At 45.0% G+C, this 20903-nt stretch overlaps 1 protein-coding gene and 1 long non-coding RNA gene across 8 annotated transcripts; one reads left to right on the top strand and one right to left on the bottom strand.

Moving 5' to 3' along the window:
* Nucleotides 1-10532: 10532 nt before the first annotated feature.
* LOC118215744 (AN1-type zinc finger protein 6-like) lies at nucleotides 10533-18025 on the bottom strand. 6 transcript variants are annotated; one of them, XM_035396713.1, is made up of 8 exons: nucleotides 17682-18021; nucleotides 17484-17572; nucleotides 14212-14369; nucleotides 13301-13388; nucleotides 13041-13102; nucleotides 12186-12214; nucleotides 11566-11670; nucleotides 10533-11382 (listed from the first exon to the last, which is right to left on the bottom strand). In XM_035396713.1, exons 3-8 carry the CDS (start codon nucleotides 14360-14362, stop codon nucleotides 11041-11043), a joined length of 777 nt encoding a protein of 258 aa, XP_035252604.1. In that variant the 5' UTR covers nucleotides 14363-14369; nucleotides 17484-17572; nucleotides 17682-18021; the 3' UTR covers nucleotides 10533-11040. The 6 variants fall into 6 exon arrangements, with proteins under 6 accessions (XP_035252604.1, XP_035252602.1, XP_035252605.1 ...); XM_035396711.1 differs by lacking the exon at nucleotides 17484-17572 and having other exon boundaries at nucleotides 17682-18025; XM_035396714.1 differs by lacking the exon at nucleotides 17682-18021 and having other exon boundaries at nucleotides 17484-17662.
* On the top strand, nucleotides 16556-20093 carry LOC118215745. Of its 2 annotated transcripts, none has more exons than XR_004762882.1 (3): nucleotides 16556-16640; nucleotides 19236-19454; nucleotides 19907-20093. It is a non-coding gene; the product is annotated as an uncharacterized LOC118215745 (long non-coding RNA). The 2 variants fall into 2 exon arrangements; XR_004762883.1 differs by lacking the exon at nucleotides 16556-16640 and adding an exon at nucleotides 17298-17367.
* Nucleotides 20094-20903: the final 810 nt, after the last annotated feature.

Here is a 20903-nt window from a genome sequence, read left to right on the forward strand (position 1 = left end):
AGACCGGAAAAAAAATGCAGCCGGCTAACGCTTTCAATGTTCAATAGCTCCCAGACAATAGGGCCTAGGACCATCAAACCACTGCTAGAGTGTTCACAGACAGCGGCCCCGAGAAGCAGAGCCTATGCTTCGGGCGCTACACCCCGCGCGATTTTACACGAATATTTCCAACTGACTTTAAGCCGCCGACCGGAAGAAATGCAGCCGGCTAACGCTTTCAATGTTCAATAGCTCCCAGACAATAGAGCCTAGGACCATCAAACCACTGCTAGAGTGTTCACAGACAGCGGCCCCGAGAAGCAGAGCCTATATTCGGGCGCTACACCCCGGGCGATTTTACAATATATTTCCAACCCTGACTTTAAGCCGCAGACCGAAAAAAATGCAGCCGGCTAAAGCTTTCAAAGTTCAATAGCTCCCAGACAATAGGCCTAGGACCATCAAACCACTGCTAGAGTGTTCACGACAGCGGCCCCGAGAAGCAGAGCCTATGTTCGGGCGCTACCACCCCGCGCGATTTTACACGAATATTTCCAACCCTGACTTTAAGCCGCCGACCGGAAAAAAATGCAGCCGGCTAACGCTTTCAAAGTTCAATAGCTCCCAGACAATAGGGCCTAGGACCATCAAACCACTGCTAGAGTGTTCACAGACAGCGGCCCCGAGAAGCAGAGCCTATGTTTCGGGCGCTACGACCCCGTGCGATTTTACACGAATATTTCCAACCCTGACTTTAAGCCGCCGACCGGAAAAAATGCAGCCGGCTAACGCTTTCAATGTTCAATAGCTCCCAGACAATAGGGCCTAGGACCATCAAACCACTGCTAGAGTGTTCACAGACAGCGGCCCCGATAAGCAGAGCCTATGCTTCGGGCGCTACCACCCCGCGCGATTTTACACGAATATTTCCAACCCTGACTTTAAGCCGCCGACCGGAAAAAATGCAGCCGGCTAACGCTTTCAATGTTCAATAGCTCCCAGACAATAGGGCCTAGGACCATCAAACCACTGCTAGAGTGTTCACAGACAGCGGCCCCGAGAAGCAGAGCCTATGCTTCGGGCGCTACCACCCGCGCGATTTTACACGAATATTTCCAACCTGACTTTAAGCCGCCGACCGGAAAAAAATGCAGCCGGCTAACGCTTTCAATGTTCAATAGCTCCCAGACAATAGGGCCTAGGACCATCAAACCACTGCTAGAGTGTTCACAGACAGCGGCCCCGAGAAGCAGAGCCTATGCTTCGGGCGCTACCACCCCGCGCGATTTTACACGAATATTTCCAACCCTGACTTTAAGCCGCCGACCGGAAAAAAATGCAGCCGGCTAACGCTTTCAATGTTCAATAGCTCCCAGACAATAGGGCCTAGGACCATCAAACCACTGCTAGAGTGTTCACAGACAGCGGCCCCGAGAAGCAGAGCCTATGCTTCGGGCGCTACCACCCCGCGCGATTTTACACGAATATTTCCAACCCTGACTTTAAGCCGCCGACCGGAAAAAAATGCAGCCGGCTAACGCTTTCAAAGTTCAATAGCTCCCAGACAATAGGGCCTAGGACCATCAAACCACTGCTAGAGTGTTCACAGACAGCGGCCCCGAGAAGCAGAGCCTATGTTTCGGGCGCTACCACCCCGCGCGATTTTACACGAATATTTCCAACCCTGACTTTAAGCCGCCGACCGGAAAAAAATGCAGCCGGCTAACGCTTTCAATGTTCAATAGCTCCCAGACAATAGGGCCTAGGACCATCAAACCACTGCTAGAGTGTTCACAGACAGCGGCCCCGAGAAGCAGAGCCTATGCTTCGGGCGCTACCACCCCGCGCGATTTTACACGAATATTTCCAACCCTGACTTTAAGCCGCCGACCGGAAAAAAATGCAGCCGGCTAACGCTTTCAATGTTCAATAGCTCCCAGACAATAGGGCCTAGGACCATCAAACCACTGCTAGAGTGTTCACAGACAGCGGCCCCGATAAGCAGAGCCTATGCTTCGGGCGCTACCACCCCGCGCGATTTTACACGAATATTTCCAACCCTGACTTTAAGCCGCCGACCGGAAAAAAATGCAGCCGGCTAACGCTTTCAATGTTCAATAGCTCCCAGACAATAGGGCCTAGGACCATCAAACCACTGCTAGAGTGTTCACAGACAGCGGCCCCGAGAAGCAGAGCCTATGCTTCGGGCGCTACCACCCCGCGCGATTTTACACGAATATTTCCAACCCTGACTTTAAGCCGCCGACCGGAAAAAAATGCAGCCGGCTAACGCTTTCAATGTTCAATAGCTCCCAGACAATAGGGCCTAGGACCATCAAACCACTGCTAGAGTGTTCACAGACAGCGGCCCCGAGAAGCAGAGCCTATGTTTCGGGCGCTACCACCCCGCGCGATTTTACACGAATATTTCCAACCCTGACTTTAAGCCGCCGACCGGAAAAAAATGCAGCCGGCTAACGCTTTCAATGTTCAATAGCTCCCAGACAATAGGGCCTAGGACCATCAAACCACTGCTAGAGTGTTCACAGACAGCGGCCCCGATAAGCAGAGCCTATGCTTCGGGCGCTACCACCCCGCGCGATTTTACACGAATATTTCCAACCCTGACTTTAAGCCGCCGACCGGAAAAAAATGCAGCCGGCTAACGCTTTCAATGTTCAATAGCTCCCAGACAATAGGGCCTAGGACCATCAAACCACTGCTAGAGTGTTCACAGACAGCGGCCCCGATAAGCAGAGCCTATGCTTCGGGCGCTACCACCCCGCGCGATTTTACACGAATATTTCCAACCCTGACTTTAAGCCGCCGACCGGAAAAAAATGCAGCCGGCTAACGCTTTCAATGTTCAATAGCTCCCAGACAATAGGGCCTAGGACCATCAAACCACTGCTAGAGTGTTCACAGACAGCGGCCCCGATAAGCAGAGCCTATGCTTCGGGCGCTACCACCCCGCGCGATTTTACACGAATATTTCCAACCCTGACTTTAAGCCGCCGACCGGAAAAAAATGCAGCCGGCTAACGCTTTCAATGTTCAATAGCTCCCAGACAATAGGGCCTAGGACCATCAAACCACTGCTAGAGTGTTCACAGACAGCGGCCCCGAGAAGCAGAGCCTATGCTTCGGGCGCTACCACCCCGCGCGATTTTACACGAATATTTCCAACCCTGACTTTAAGCCGCCGACCGGAAAAAAATGCAGCCGGCTAACGCTTTCAATGTTCAATAGCTCCCAGACAATAGGGCCTAGGACCATCAAACCACTGCTAGAGTGTTCACAGACAGCGGCCCCGAGAAGCAGAGCCTATGCTTTCGGGCGCTACCACCCCGCGCGATTTTACACGAATATTTCCAACCCTGACTTTAAGCCGCCGACCGGAAAAAAATGCAGCCGGCTAACGCTTTCAATGTTCAATAGCTCCCAGACAATAGGGCCTAGGACCATCAAACCACTGCTAGAGTGTTCACAGACAGCGGCCCCGAGAAGCAGAGCCTATGCTTCGGGCGCTACCACCCCGCGCGATTTTACACGAATATTTCCAACCCTGACTTTAAGCCGCCGACCGGAAAAAAATGCAGCCGGCTAACGCTTTCAAAGTTCAATAGCTCCCAGACAATAGGGCCTAGGACCATCAAACCACTGCTAGAGTGTTCACAGACAGCGGCCCCGAGAAGCAGAGCCTATGTTTCGGGCGCTACCACCCCGCGCGATTTTACACGAATATTTCCAACCCTGACTTTAAGCCGCCGACCGGAAAAAAATGCAGCCGGCTAACGCTTTCAATGTTCAATAGCTCCCAGACAATAGGGCCTAGGACCATCAAACCACTGCTAGAGTGTTCACAGACAGCGGCCCCGATAAGCAGAGCCTATGCTTCGGGCGCTACCACCCCGCGCGATTTTACACGAATATTTCCAACCCTGACTTTAAGCCGCCGACCGGAAAAAATGCAGCCGGCTAACGCTTTCAATGTTCAATAGCTCCCAGACAATAGGGCCTAGGACCATCAAACCACTGCTAGAGTGTTCACAGACAGCGGCCCCGAGAAGCAGAGCCTATGCTTCGGGCGCTACCACCCCGCGCGATTTTACACGAATATTTCCAACCCTGACTTTAAGCCGCCGACCGGAAAAAAATGCAGCCGGCTAACGCTTTCAATGTTCAATAGCTCCCAGACAATAGGGCCTAGGACCATCAAACCACTGCTAGAGTGTTCACAGACAGCGGCCCCGAGAAGCAGAGCCTATGCTTCGGGCGCTACCACCCCGCGCGATTTTACACGAATATTTCCAACCCTGACTTTAAGCCGCCGACCGGAAAAAAATGCAGCCGGCTAACGCTTTCATGTTCAATAGCTCCCAGACAATAGGGCCTAGGACCATCAAACCACTGCTAGAGTGTTCACAGACAGCGGCCCCGAGAAGCAGAGCCAATGTTTCGGGCGCTACCACCCCGCGCGATTTTACACGAATATTTCCAACCCTGACTTTAAGCCGCCGACCGGAAAAAAATGCAGCCGGCTAACGCTTTCAATGTTCAATAGCTCCCAGACAATAGGGCTAGGACCATCAAACCACTGCTAGAGTGTTCACAGACAGCGGCCCCGAGAAGCAGAGCCTATGCTTTGGACGCTACCACCCCGCGCGATTTTACACGAATATTTCCAACTGTGACTTTAACCCGCCATTCGGAAAAAAATGCATCCGGCGAACGCTTTCAAAGTTCAATAGCTCCCAGACAATAGGGCCTAGGTCCATCAAACCACTGCTAGAGTCTTCACAGAGAGGAATGATAAATGCATATGATATTGTATTTTATGATACGATGATGTTGCAGGCCAAGGTTGGCTCATCTATTGCTCTTATAAATACAATGAATAAATAATACAGATTTTCAAACAAATAAATTTGACTTTACTTTGCATTATACATTTGCACTGGGCATGCTTACAACAGCATAAACAGACTGGTAAGTTTTCCATTTTCAACTTGGACATATTAATTAGGTCACATGGATGATCCCTGTCCAATATAACGGCACGCTCTAATAATCTTCAGAGGTTTTCTTTCTGAAGGAGCACAAACTTTCAAAGGCGGAAGAGCAGGACTTTATAGTAATCAATCATTTTGAATGCCCTGACATTTCGAGCATAAACAAACAACTGTTGCCTGAGACGCAAGTTAATGAGTGCGGCTGCACGCTCCAGTCAGTCAGGAAGCTGGTCCCCATTAGGCTCATTTCCTGTGTGGATCCCTGCAGGCAGCTTGGCCTGGTAAAGTAGTCATGTTTGAGGTGCCAGGCAGCTCTATGAGCTCTGCAGCAGCACAGCGCAGATCCAGCCTGCTGAAAGGTCAGTCAGGACACAGAAGAGAGAAGCTAAACGCTGTGACCCGACCACCGTTTCTCCCTGTGCACCTGCCCTACTGCCCAGCCCCAGCCACATGCAGCTGGGACGCCACAGCCTGGTCATTCTGGGTGTGTGGGGGTCCTGTGTTCTACTGTGTCAGCATGCCTAACACGTGAGAACTGGCTGATTACAAATAGGAAGTTGGGAAAAAGTCTCTGCATTTTGGCAGGTTAAAGCCACTTAATAATTCAGCATTTTACCTCCTTTACAGCAAGGGGCTTTAACCGCTTTACTCCCAGTGATGGAAAAAACGAGGCTGAAGCTTTTAAATGCCTCCATTATGTAGTTAGATATTTCTCTATTTAAAAGTTCTGTTAGCGTCAAGCTCACAACATTTAAAATAAGCCTAGACAGTTGGCGTTAGGCATAAACTGATTCCCCAGCTAGTACTGTGCAAGCCCTTTGGTTTTGAGGCATTTCTCAGTGGCTGATTTAATTATTTAACCAAGCCAGACTTTTCTCCCTTTCGTTCTCCAGAACAGCAAATGCTCTTTCTTATCCTTGGCACAGTGACAGACACTCTCCCTTCCTCTTGAATAAATATGTATTTAAAGGCAGAACAACATGCAGGGGTTTAGTAGCAGCATTTAAAAAGCACATATTTCTCGGAACTCTTCACTCAGCTCTCGAAAGAAAGGGGCAGAGACAGAGTTCCTGGTGGAGCGGCACGCTGTCAGCAACCCTGGCCTGCTGATTCAGCAAACTACTTGAGCACAGGTACCATCTGTCACCATCTGAGTTTTTGGGGAGGGAGTAAAAATGGATTTCTCCTCCATTGCCGTCTCAAGGGGTCATAAGTATCGTCTCAAAGCAGTTAATTGCCGACATATATCACGAGAAGTGTAAAAATATAACGGCCTTTCAGATTAGATGTATGTTCGGGTGTACGCACTGGGCACATCACTCCAACTTAAGGGGATTCTTTTTTTGGAAATGTGCACAGTTTCATGAGGTTCCCAAGTGTGGAATGAAAATCCTTCTGTAGATGAACTTATAACCCAAGCAATCTTGGGGTTGCTAAAACGACTTGATAAACACACCCAGTGGCAATTTAGTTGTGTTAATGTCATTAAAACACTAGTGTGGAAAAGTGCAATCAAACAGTTTACGGCAGCTAGTTCATTTCCCAGGCCAATTATTCAAACGGTTCCAGTGGAAAAAATACATATACATGGTCCATTGTCTCTTCATTTCTCCCTGCTAGGAAAATGGGAATCAATTATTCTTTCTTGGTTGGCATTAAGAAAATGCGACCACCACACAACATAGCCTTGCAGGGCAATGCGTATGCATAGCAATGCAATGATCCAGAGCTAATAATTAATCCGTAGTATGTGAATATGGATTAAATAAGACATATTGTTTTCCCGCTGAAGAGACAGACATTTTAATTCATGTGCGAAGCAGGAACACAAAAATACAGGACGTGCTTCACAATCCGCTCATTCAATTAATGTGGATGTCATTTAAAATAAATATGTAAGTCTTGGCTCATTTATCTCCAATGATGTCCTTCTTCCAATATCACACAGTTTATATGCTGATTACACAACACAAATGTCTCAGTGGCTGCACATAAAGTTCTAATTTACACTGGCAATTAAACAGCTCTAATATAAAACAAATTGCATGGAATTTTATGAGATCTCGTGTGAGGGACACTACATGACTTACTTCTCATTCTGTAGCTCCTACACACAAGCCATTTCCTCAGTGAAGTATAGCAGTTACATTATCCCAGAATGCATTAGGTCCCACCACTTGTCACCTTTAAGCTGTTTTTAAGGTCAGCTGATCTGCTGTGGTTGAAATCACACACACACACACACACACACACACACACATACACACACACACACACACACACACACACACAGATAAACACACACACACATATATACACACACACACACACGTGAATGCTGTATATAAGGTGTATAGGTGTGCAGAGGCCTTATTTTCCTCCTGGTTTGAGTAAAGGTTTCAATGGAGACCACAAGTCCTGGCATTAGGCAGTTTTAGAGAAGGGACATTTGTTGTTTGGGAAATAGCCTATATTTCTCCATCTTGTACCTGCGAAAGCAAGAATCTCATCTCCTCAATGACCCAATTACACATCTAGCTACACAAAGAGGTTGCCCAAAATATATAAAATATATTTGAAATCATATTTTGAAATGCACATCCATGTACAAATATGCCAGATAACGCCTTTATAAAACTGAGCCAACAAATTAACTGAACAGTGCCAGTGCAGCACAATTATGAGTACTAGTCTATTAAGAGTAAAATAAATCAGGTGATATTGAAGTGTAATTAATGTGGATTTATTTCCCATTTCTGGACCTCCCAAGATTTTGGCCCCTTCTGTCCTAATTAAGGACAAACGGAGCCAGAGTGAGGTGAAATGGAATCATATCATGGCTGCCAAAATGAAAGCTCCAAATGCAGGAAAATTATAAACTGAATGAAAAGACAAGAACTTCTCTTTAATAATTCCTACTTGCACCATTTTAAATGCCAGACTAACCAAGAGTGGCAAGATGGCCCCTATACACAGGACAATACTGTTACAAAACAATCGGCAGGCTTCTTAAAGCATCCCAATTAGACCAGATCTCCACCACATCCACACACACTAACCATATTTTTAATCACAGCAGTATTTACCTCACAGATCCTCCTCCTCCATTCCAGCAGTGGGTGGTAACTTGCAAGCCTGAATGTGCCACCCTGAGCTTTCCGAGCATCTCCAAATTCACAGCAGTCCCACCTCAAGCTCTAACCACACTGGGCAGCCTTTGACCTTGTGACCCCATACAGCAGCAGGAGAGGTGACCTCAGCCAGAGGCACATAAACCTGAGAGCCCTTTACCCAAGTTAAACAAGCCCTGGATCTGCAGCGAGAGGGCACTGTTAAATTAATAGAGGGCTGGACCTCCCCTCCCATCAGCGCTGCGAATGTGCGGAGTGTGGTGTAACCTCATGAACACCCCCCATCCCTACTGTCCTCATAAGCACACACTGCTAACTCCTCCTGTCATCATTAGAGAGAGCGTGCACACGCACACACATACTGCACTGCCCCCTCCTGTCTTCATTAGAAAGTGCACACACACACACACACACACACACACACACACACACAGTCCCTACGACCTGCATCAGACAGGAATGACTCATTTGTGGCCATCTCCAGTCTCAGAACATCAGGAATTTGAGACCACACTACACACACCTCCACACTCACTCACTCACACCCATACCCACTCCCACATACTCACATGTAGGAGAGAGAAAACAGTGAAAGGGGAGGGGAATCCACAGTCTGCATAATTTAGATGGTGAGGAACAGCGGTTACAATTTTCACATATAAGTGGGTCCCATGTGGGAAGCGTGTGAGGAATGCAGCAACTCACCTCATTAAACCCAGGGAACAGGAACCAGCCAGCAGGAGTGTGAGGGTAGGAGGAGCGAGTTGGGCTGGTCCAGGCCTGTAGGTGGAGGGGCAGGGGGAAGGGGAAAGGTGGTTGGGGGGGGGGGGGGGGGCTGGGCTAGACCAGGCCTGTAGGAGGGGCATGTATGAGTGGGGTTAACTGGAGTGAGAAAGAAAATTCTACAGCAAAAAGGTAAAACCTCCATGAGGAGACAAACGTACGATCTCCTGAACTGTCACATAGGTTTGCTGTTCTTTTTTTTTGGCAGCTTCTTTCTCATATATAAACACTCCCCCGCACTGTCGCGCGATACTCCCTGTACATACTTACCATCAGCAGGAACATCCAGACAATGAGCTCAATGCCCTCTCTGAGGGGCCAGCCCACCAGTTTACAGTCCATCTGATGGCAGTAAACAGCACCGCCGTACTGCTGCAGCAGTAAGGGCCCTCTGCCAGTCCAGAGGAGCACAGAGAAGCACAGTGTGTCCTCTGAAGTGTGGTGCACTGCCAACTGCTACCTCTCCTCACTGATTCCACCAGCATCAGTGCAGAACGCACTGTACCCTGCTCGCACAGGTAGGCCGCAAGGCCCCGAGTCACAATCCAGTGGACTGAAACCCACTCTGGTGTTTCAGTATTCTTGTGATAATAGTCATCATTCCATCATGCATTCCTTCCTACCTCAGCTGTCTACTAATTACTAATAATAGTTATCACCACCACTTGAGTGATGTGATACTCTTTAAAGTCCCTCGTCCTCTACTGAATTTGGAAAGCTGGGTTTCAGATATTTTGCACCTTACAGTTGGAATAATCTTCAAATAAATCTTAAACTTGACTAATTACTTTCAATTCCTTACTTCAAGCATATAATTCATGACTCTGACTGAAATATGCACCTGTTTTTAACCTCAGCACTGCTTTTAATTACTGTTACATGGCTGCCTCTTCCTCCACTTGATGTTTGTAATTTGTTTGTCTACTGGCTTGTGTAACTTTGTGTTTTATGTCAGGTCCCCCTTGCAAAAGAGATTTCGATCTCATTGGGGTTTTTTAATAAAGATTACATTTTTTTTTAAAGTATGAGCAGATCCGACCAAGGGCTAAGGATAATTCAATAGAGAGTTCGCCACATTGGCCAATTCTAAGTAATGAACAGAAACATCCAATTAATTGTTCAGCGCTGGAGCAGTTTCTGTGGTAACTAGAGGCCAGCTTGAGAGGTTCCCTGGACAGAGGGTAAGGCCACAGTGATCCCAGCTACAGAACATGCCAGTGTGACTCATGAATAAAGCAGTCATGTTCAGTCCACATGACACTGTCGGGTCACTGTCTTCGAGAGCTCAGCTGTTGGACAGACCACAGCCCATCTCTACAGGTCGACATGCAGGTGTCTCTCATTCCATTTAAAGCATGGGGTATACACTAGAACATGCTGGACAATCACGCAACACGGACAGCAAAATGCAGTCACACCCGGCTCCGCGTAAAACGGCCATCCCGCAAAGTTAAAATGACCAAAACACCAAAGAATTCCTGGAATCTAAACAAGCTACTACTGGAGCGGTTTCACCCATGTGAACACAGGTGGTTACAGGCATATTCACAGGTATCAGTTTGTCATGAAAAGAATCCGTTCAATGAACATGTATGAACATTACTTGATCATGACCTTTCACAAAATGTAAAATGAGTTTATATTTTATTCAAGATTAAAGTTAAGACAGTGAATAAACCAATATAAATACAGCACAATTAATTTAAGGTCATACTTCACTTTGTGCACTCAACTAATCTGTGCCATTCACTGGTTGTGCATAGACGTTACCCATTACCCAAAACGAGCTCACACATACAGTATGTGCACATCACTCGAGGGCACACACGCATCACACACAATCGAACGCACAAATAACTATCAGACCTCACCCCCCCCCCCCCCCCCCCCACACACACACACACACACACACACACACACACACAGCATGAGATCATACACTCCCTAACGGCACAGAACTGTGAGAAGGATCAAGCGTGTGAGACCAAGTATGAAATAAAAAGCTCTTTGCCCCAGACATGGAGAGCACTGTGCTGTGAACCCAGGCTGGTCTTATAGTCCTGCTTCCGAATCCCTGTGTAATTACAATCAAAATGCTAGAGCAGTAACTCAATAAGCCCTAAAGTGTTGAGGTTTCACGAAGCGCAACACTGAGGAGGAAGTGAAGTCGTGTAGGCGCGCAAGAAGCTCTGGAACTCTCTAACGGGGTCCTCCTGCGGGCGGCATGATTCCAGGGCTCCTCGCACCCCAAAACTAAAACAAGCAGAACTGTCTTTAAAAAGATAAAGGAAAAGGTGAAACGGCCCAGAAACGCGCTGCTCCGCAGTTTCAGATTTTGTGGATTTTTTCGCCGACGACAACAGGGTTCTCCTTCCTGATCTTCTCTGCGGCCTCCGCCTTGTAGTCGAAGCTGCAGTTGTGGACGTCCGAGTACCGGTGGGTGCCGCAAAACACGTTTCCACACCGGCAGTCGAAACCTGCAGAGAAAGAGAGAATGCTGTACACCCAAACTCATCTCAGTCTGAGCTGCACTGCTTTCTGATCACAATCTGATTTATGGCAATGATGATTGTATGCGACTGCTACACGGCACCTTAGAGCTGAGAAATGTCTCGCATGCATAGGCGTACACGCACGCGCACACACGCGCGCACACGCACCTGTGAGGCCCACTTTCTTGCGGCAGGTAAAGCAGCGGCTCTTCTTCTGCTTGAGCTGGTCAGGCGAGCGCTCAGAAGCGAGGTCAGAGTTATCCAGCGCCGAGCCTAACAAAAGACAACAAGCATCACCTTTCAGAACACAAGCATCACCTTTCAGAACACGAGCATTACCTTTCAGAACACGAGCATCACCTTTCAGAACACAAGCATCACCTTTCAGAACACAAGCATCACCTTTCAGAACACAAGCATCACCATTCAGAACACAAGCATCACCATTCAGAACACGAGCATCACCTTTCAGAACACAAGCATCACCTTTCAGAACACAAGCATCGCCTTTCAGAACACAAGCATCACCATTCAGAACACAAGCATCACCATTCAGAACACGAGCATCACAAGCATCTCCTTTTCAGAACACAAGCTGCCCCTTAGCCTCGATCAGGCACAGAGCATCACCCAGGCCTAACTACAACACATACCCTGCTATATCCACATTCAGTATGTAAATTTCATCATATAAACTATAACCCTTACCCTGGGTTAAGGTGTCGGGGTAGGCAGTTATGGTATTTAACAAGAACAGCACAAGTTTAACACAATATGAACACACTAACCATTTCACTTTTGTTGTCTTCATTTCCTCCTAAACAAAGTACACAATTTTCAGTATTTACAGATTTTAAATAAGCTTTGGCTTGAGCTGCACAGAACCCTGGTGTAGGAGGGGAAATTAAATGGAGCATTACTCCTGTCTGTACAGCACCCACAGTATATCATCCATTTCACGGGGATGATTTGGCCAGTCAGTTGAATACTTAGACATGCCTGTGTGGGCAGAGGCGCCAGGCTTGTTTGCGTAGGGGGAGGTGAGGTGTGCGTCTGGACACGGACGCGAGTCATTTGCTAAGAGCCGCACTCACCACCTGCTTCTTCTCCCAGGGGATCAGTCTCCTCCAGCTTCCTCTTTCCTCTCCTACAGCTCAGCTCTGACATGGGACCTCCGCCCTCCTGCCCTGCCCCTGAGCTACCTGCGACCTCTGGCTGGCCCACAGTGCACTGTTCTCGCTCGCTAGCTACTCTGCTCTCTGCAGTGCAGCAAGATACCTCTATACAAATAAAGCATGGTCAGCCCTCGTTTCTTTCAACTGTCAGCATAACACAGCATCTGTTCTTAAGATCCCATTATACTCATATACTGCTGAAGAGATCATAGAAATGGATAGGGCTGCATCTGTGAGATGCCACCACAAGGCACATACAGCTCAGGGCACTGAACTGGGATGTCTATCTAAAAGATACCGAGGCATTCAGTTATTTTGGAAAAATGAAATTATGAGGATAGAATTTTATTTTAAAAAATTAATTGTGGAAACAACCTTGGTTGTGTGCGTTTGTAGTGGGTGTCTGTGTCAGATTATCTCCTGTACTGCACAGGTGAGTGTGTGAAGAGGGAAGCGAGGACTTATTACCCGGGGGTTCTGTTTGCAGTCCTGTTCCGTCTCTCTGCAAGGCGATATCTTCAGTGCTCTGACTGGATATGAAAACAGGGCCATTGACACAAACACACACACTGCCCACACACCCACAAACACAAAGCTCTTCAATCTAACAGTTTCAGCAGGCTGTGAGTAAGCAGCATGTTCAGCATTCTGTTTCTCTGTGCAGTTTCGGCCAGCAGTGGGCCATCTCAGCAGACCGCATCAGTGAGAACACACCACCAGTACTGTACCTGCTCTGCTCCGCTGTGGTGGCAGACTGTGCTGATGAAACCGCTACAGTACTGCTCTCCAAAGCTACGCTGCAACCATCAGACAACTCTGCATAAACAGCAAACACATACAATCGAATAAAATAACTTTATTTTTCCCTGGGAAAACTTCAAGTGAAGTTAAAATAAATAAGAAATGACCATTCACATGATACACAAATAAATAAAATTATTACAGAAATTTAATTTAGAGATTCCTAAATGACATGACTATTGTTAAAAATGAAAAATTTTGAACTCTATTTAGAAAATTCTGATAAGAACCTCCATATATAAATTACATTTTACAATTACAAATTACACAGAACCAAAACACTAAACATTCAATTTTATTTAAATGAAGGTGTGCGGTGTTGATGTTGGCACCAAGCTGTTGAGTGCTCAATCTGTTTTAAAGGATGGGGGCCTTACTCTTCTTCCTGATGGCATGATGTCAAACTGATGATTCAGATCTGAGGGAAGGACTATTAAACCTTCTCCTTTCTAGACTGCACGCTCGTCAAAACTGTTTCATAGTTCTTTGATTTTACTACTCAATAATGTCACTCATGCCAGCTTAGTTTGTCTGATGTTAGAGAGCCAAACCAACCTGTTAGACTGAAGTTCAGTGCCGATTGAGTTTGCACAGGAAGAACAGTCTTGCTTTACAATTGGCTCCAAAGCTCAGTTGTTTTGTCAGTTGTTTTTGCTCTGATTATTAGACATTTTACTCAACTCATTGAGCAGTTCACTAAGCCTATCTTTGCTGTGTTTAAACAGGATTATTTGACAGAAAGCATACAATCCTGCAGTCAAATCAGAGTCTTCCTGTAGATGTACAGGATTTCATACAGAGGCCAAACAGTAATGTACAGGTACAGGTTGAACCTCACCAGATGGATTGATCCTCGCAGTGTTGTTCTGTCTCTGCAAACAGTCTTTATAGCACACAGAACACATTCCGTTGGTCCGAGGGTTTCCATAGAATCCACAGCCGCTGGCACAGAGCACAGGCGCCTGCGTCTGCTTGGTCTCCTGTGCCATCTCCCTCCTGCAGGAAACACAGCCCTGCACAGTCACACCCCCGCTCTCTGTCCCACACGCAGGGCTTCTGCTTTTACCAAGGCCCAAAGCTGTGACACTGTCTCACTCCGAGCACACAGCCAGTCATTACTGAATGAGTCAGATTGAACCAGGAGGACACCCTGACTCACAAGCAGGGTATTTTTTCCAACCCAACACAAATTAAATGTCTTCTCCATTTATTTGCTCGCATGCACCACATGGAGGATTTGGACAAACAAGAACAGAATGTATTGGACCTTCCTCCAATCCAAATACAAACAGCGATACAGCCACAGGCCACCACATAGCCACATCTCCTCAGGCCGATGAACTCCAACTCAGCTTCGTCAGGTCACAGATTCCTATCCTGGACTATTTGTTCATTTATTATGAAGCCAATTTACTGAACCCCACTTATGGGTCAGATTCAAGCACCTAGCAGACTCTCCAGCACCATGGTCATGGTTATCTGTGCACAAACTCACATCAGTGCTCCTCAATACACAATACTTTAATAGAGGCAAAACACAAATAGCACTACAGAGCAAGAATTTAACATTTTGGCTCTGAAACACACCTTCAACTAACAAGTTTGTTCATGGGACACTAGCAAATAAAATACATCAGCATAAGCTTAAAAAATTCTGCACTTGGGGTCAGTTAGTGACATATACTAGCTTGTGCGACAAAGGAGACTTTTATTGATCAGGAGAATTGGTATAATTAATTAACAGCTCGCTTTGGCCCATTAGAACCATTAATGTTCAGTTTCATGCATATACCGCAATACTGCAGCTATGATACACGTTAATTGCGTCAGATTAGCTAGCTACTGCTGTCCGTCCATCCATCCATTCATTATCAATACCCGCTATCCTGGTCAGGGTCGCAGGGTGTGCTTAGAGCCCATCCCAGCGTGAACTTCAACCGTATACATAAAGGACAAATTAGAGGCAGTCAAAATATTCGGGGACACTTATTTTAATGGTGAATTTATTTTGATATTTGTAACTAATTAACATCAGCCATCAATAACATCATTACGTATGTCAATTCCGCTCTAGCTAATTGTTGGAAGCACATAAATAGCGATGTTGTTACTTTACCTTCGCCATTGGTTAATGTAATGCAAATTTGGTTAATGTAACACAGACGTTAACAAGTACCAAGCTAGTAGGCTAAATGGCAGTGCATTATAATGTTTAAGGAACTGGGCGTGCAATTCAACGATTGTAGCACTTCGGTTCCCAAGTGGAACGCTGCATTTGCATCATTGAGAACGTTACTTAACTTTGCCGGCGGAAAATACCCAGCTCTATGGACTGGTTGTACAGACCGTGGAAATGTTACACTGTGTGAGGCTAACTGAGCAACAACACCAACTAAATGCCTAAAATATAAATTAAAATCTAGCTGGTACTACAATCTTCCAAAGTCACCCTCTGATACCTAGCGAATAGCTAAGGAAATCCAACTAACCAGTAAACATGCTAAACATAAACAAAGAAAACATCAGCTGGCAACAATAGCCTCTATTTAGAAGAAAAAAGATTTCAAAAACTACCAATTTAGCTAACAAACTGCAAGTAAACGACCATAAGTTGACTGGCTAAATTTCTTAGAAAGCAAAATATTAGCTAGCTAACCAAGTTACTAAACTATCTAAACAACAATTTACAACGGTTGGGTAATTGACAAACGGCTGACAGTCATTATTAAGTCAAACATATGCATGTCAAATTACATAGCGAAGAAAACCTATTAAAGAGCAGAAAACAGCTGAACTAGCTATTCTAGGCGGCTATACACTACTTCTATAACTAACTACTAAGCTAGCTAAAGTAGCTCGTTAGCTAGGTAATTTCTGCTAGCAAGATACATCACATCTAACATGCTAAATGAACATCCATTAGCAACTTCCTGTCTTGAAACGATGTGCTTTCATTCTGCTATCTATATCACAAACTGGATGGCAAGTATATCTTTGAAACAATGTATTTTTGGAGGAAAATACGCTTATACGTTTGTATGTTCATTTTTGATGAAGCGCGTTACTTTATTATCAAACCTACCGAAATATCGTCCGCAACTTCCCCCGTACTCCTCTGCTCTAAGTTCCTCCACTCATCTAAAACTGGAGTACCCTCCGAGTAACCGCCTACTCGTCAGTGCGATTGGGTACAGTTACTACATGCCATGCCCACGTCTCTCATGGTTGAAAAGGTGTAACGTCAATCATACCTATCCATTCAACAAGGTAGGTTGAGAAAAAAGGAGCCCTTTCAAAATCTGACATTTTAAAGCGAAAGTGGGAAGAGGGCAATATCTGTTTCTGGTTTTCATGCCAACTTCTGGCCTTAATTATTTAATTAGCCCTGATAATTACGCCATCTGGCACGTTAGGTCCATTTTTGGAAAGCGCATAAATGACAGCGGCATAATGTTCTTGTGTCCCTATATTCAACTTTTTTTTTTTTTTTTTTTACAGTAATCTAATCTACATGTGAAACAACATTTGGTGTATATTATTATCATTATAATAATTATGAAGTAGCCTACATTTTGAATAACTTAGCAGGGATCACATGTAAGGGGTTAATGAATGTTTGCGGTTAATTAACTATAGCTGACTAACCTTCTGAATGAATGCCAGGTCATTAATTAACGGTTTAAAATAACCACTTAAGGGCTTCATTAAAAAATGTAAAAAATAAAATAAAAATTTCCCCAAAAACATCCAGAAAGACAACTAGGTACTGTAGCTATACTGTGCTAATTATTATTCCAGAATAGCTCATTATTTCGCTAAGGTTATTAACAAACATCACACTCAGTTCAATTTTAGGCGGCATGGCATTGGCTACAATAGCTAGAGAAGCGGGCTTTGTAAAACAAAAGTAAATGGCTGTAGCCTAGCCTAGGTGAAGTGGGATTGCAATCAGTTCCTGTGTATAGCTAACAATACCCAATACGTTCTCAGCAAAGTAAGTAGGCCCTACGCGTGTGAAAATCTACCATCGGCTATAACGTTAGTTTTCACTTTAAAACTAAAGCAACCTTTAGAAAAAGAAAGACCAGAAAAGACACTGAAAGGACTTACCAAAGCTTTTCAGCGAAACATCGAGTCCAGTATCGCTAAATTAGGAAAGATACTTTGCCAGGTTGGCCGTAAACACGGCAATGCTACACCTTAGTTACAACACCAACGGAAAACACGCATCATTTCAAACTCCCAAACTGTCTGTAGCAACTGAGGACTCTGCGCAAGCAAGAAAACAGCAGTTATGGAATGAGTTACCTATTCTTGTCGGTCTTTTTCATGTTTATATGTCAAAGATATTTTGGCATTAACTATGCCACCACTCCCCACCTCCTCCCTGTTTGAAACTATAGGAGGCTAACGTTAAGTTTTTGTCAACCCTCACTGTAACCTGGATGGCGGCGTCATCAATGTTCTGGAAGTAGAATTCGATTAGCAACGGTTGGATTTATTTCTCTACGAATACTTTGGAAAGTGTGCATGGACTTTTCCCCCCCAAATATTCGGACTCCTGTCTGAACGCCGTGTGTCGTGGTCCTTTTCTGGTCAGGCAGGAAAGACGTCAAATCAGAAGTGGTTGTAGACATGCAAAGGTCAAATCAAAGGCCAAAAAAGAGATAAAATCTAAAATATTTTTCTGTTGCTTAAGTTTTACATATAATGCCTAATTGCAGCAATTAATAAAACATCAAGTAAACTGCTGTGTTTACTTGTACAAAGGATTGGAGTAAATCGAGAGTAAAACCACGAACGTTCTGGATGAAATTATTGATCGTAATTTGACGTTTCAGCTTTGATATAAAATCTTGCAGTGCCATCTAGTGGCAATAATTAGTTACGCAAATAAATGAGGTTTAAGTATATCAGAAGTATGGTTAGCCTACTTGATGTAAATTTCAGTCTGCATAATTCATTTTTAAGCACTTATTCTATAAAATATTAAACCCACATAAATGAACATTTGTAGAACGACATGTGATAAAAGTTTGCGGAAAGTAGGCTATTTGATATTTGGCTTCACGTTAGTCATAGATGACTGAAGGTGGAATGGTTTTCAGTAAATTACCAGGCAATTTTTAATCCAATAAAGGTTCTGTATTTTTCAGTGTTTGCCTACATGACAGACGCTGCCCGAGAGATAAAGAACAAAGTGTTGCACCAACAAACTGATCTGATATTAAAACTCTGTCTAACTTACATCATTTAATCCTTACGTGTGTCGATGCAGTGTTACTTCTGTGTTAATAGTACGTCCGCTGAAACGGTTTGCGACGGCAATATTGAATAGTTTGTAAAGCTCCTTCACGCTGAGGATATGTCCAGAAGATGACGCTGTAACGCTTCAATGAGAGAACAATAGACCGAATTTTGTATTTTGCATCTACATGGTACAGGAGGCAGAAAGGAATATCTGAATTGCTTGCTTTATACAAGTGAATACATTAGCTCCAAATTACAGTCGTAGTTTATCCAAGGAGATGTGCAACATTCCCGTGCCAGTAGCAAAATGTATAATGGTTTTAATAATCAATTTATTTGTTAAAGATTTATTGTTCATGCTGGCTGGAAAAATCAAATATGAGCTGGAAGGCGGTGGGTTAACCTGGTTTACCCATCTTCATATTTATTCACCACATGGAAATAAAATAGTTTATTTTTTAACTTTCTCTGTTTGATTTTATTTTAGCAGAGCATTGTATTTGAAAGTCTGGTTTCACAGAATTATATTTTGAATGGGAATTTGACAGCCATTGCTGTCTGTTCTGTGCTATTATTCTTATGACATGTACTTTATGCATCTCACCATGGCAGCTTTGTAGGTTACCCAGGACAAGTGTGCCAGAGCATCAGCTGAATGAAAGAAGCGCTATGATATGGGCATTGGGAATGTGTGTGAAGGAATATGTGCCATGCTCTGCTCACTCTGAAAAGGCTGAGTGATGCCCTGTGCCTGGGGGCCACATTACACCCATACCTGTCAGATTCTGCAGTTGTGCTGTAGGCATGTAACTGATTCACCTGCCCTGCAAGGTAAATACCCTCTCTCTCCCTCTCATACACACACATTCTAAATTTACTTGCTTACATTTTGAGATAATTGAAGTTAAAGATTTTGCATTTTTGCATTGTAAGCAGTTCATAACCTCACAGCTCCACAACTCTGCTAATAAAGTAACATGTCATCAGCAAATATGGATTTTTTTTCATAATGTTATTTGTTGTGATGCACTCCAGTCCATTTGTACTGTACACACTTACACATACACATACACATACACACATTTAGACCTGGGGGGAGTGCCTGAGCATAATGTGTGCTGGCTACCTGCTATAACATTACAGAGAAGACAATTAGTAAACTCCCTGCTGGCCCGTGAAAATGGAAGCCAAGATGTTTCCTCCACAAAAAGGCATTAGGGGCGATGGAGCAGCCATTGCTCTAAAGTACCTATGCAGCAAGTGCAATCTTCCCTCTCATTCAGATTCAGTGCACAGACCAGGGAGAGACTGTGGGAGGACCCAGGAAGTTCAGAGGTCACAGGCTCAGCACTGCCTGGCTGCTGATCAACTCCGTATCTGCAGCATCTCACTGGCTGAGAGATGGGGGATGGGCCCCAAAGTCCACTGTGCATAAATAAAAGCGCATCAAAGTAAACAAGTTTAAATTTTGAATGCATTTCTATCATTGTTTCTCCATGGCTCCTTTGATAACTGAAGGTGCTTTTTGCATGGACTGTTTTTCACATAGGCATCAGGGATGGTGGGGTATATCTTCTCTCTAGGGGTTTCGTCATACTTGTTCCTGGTTATGGTTATACACTTTGTTGTACGTCGCTCTGGATAAGAGCGTCTGCCAAATGCCTGTAATGTAATGTAATGTAATATAAGTGGGGCAGGATTGAGCCTCTACAGCTGGTGCTGTTTGCTGAAACGGGTGGGTTGTGGTGGGGGTAGTTGTTTTCTCTCTCTCCACATAGTGTATAATGGACAAAAATAACACAACACCAACCAGAGATCAGACTGACAGAGCAGCTGCCAGCTCCTCAAAACAGCTATCTGCAGCCACACTGGCATCAGTCTCTTACCATATCCCATTGCCACCTGCAGGGGGCACTTTCTTGCTGCTGGATAATATGGAATGGGAGGATCCAGTACAGTCCACACAGTACTACAGGAGAGCTATATTTCCAAAAAGAGGAAAAGAATCACACAAATGGTAGGCACATGGTGTGTCATTGGGAGGAAATAATGCAGCAGTACTTCAAAGAAACAGCAACTTAAACCCAGCAGCAGGACATGGTTAAGTGTACCCTGCCAGACTGCAATCTGCCAGCCATGGGACAGTCTGAATTTGAGGTGAATGCCTTTACTGACTACTGACTGAGCCACTCAGCAGCTTGTATGAGGGAAGATTTTCAAGTAAGATATAATGGAGTCTGTGTGAGATTGAGGATTTTAAAAGGAGTGAGGGAAGTCGGT

This window comes from Anguilla anguilla, chromosome 16 (assembly GCF_013347855.1).
Source record: "Anguilla anguilla isolate fAngAng1 chromosome 16, fAngAng1.pri, whole genome shotgun sequence".
NCBI lineage: Eukaryota > Metazoa > Chordata > Actinopteri > Anguilliformes > Anguillidae > Anguilla > Anguilla anguilla.

Coding starts and splice junctions, on each gene's coding strand:
- LOC118215744 (XM_035396711.1), bottom strand. CDS start 17,704: ATGAAAAAGACCGACAAGAATAG. Junction 14,370..17,681: donor AAAAAGACCGACAAGAATAG/GTAACTCATTCC, acceptor TGTTTCCTGCAG/GAGGGAGATGGCACAGGAGA. Junction 11,383..11,565: donor CAAGAAAGTGGGCCTCACAG/GTGCGTGTGCGC, acceptor CTTTCTCTGCAG/GTTTCGACTGCCGGTGTGGA.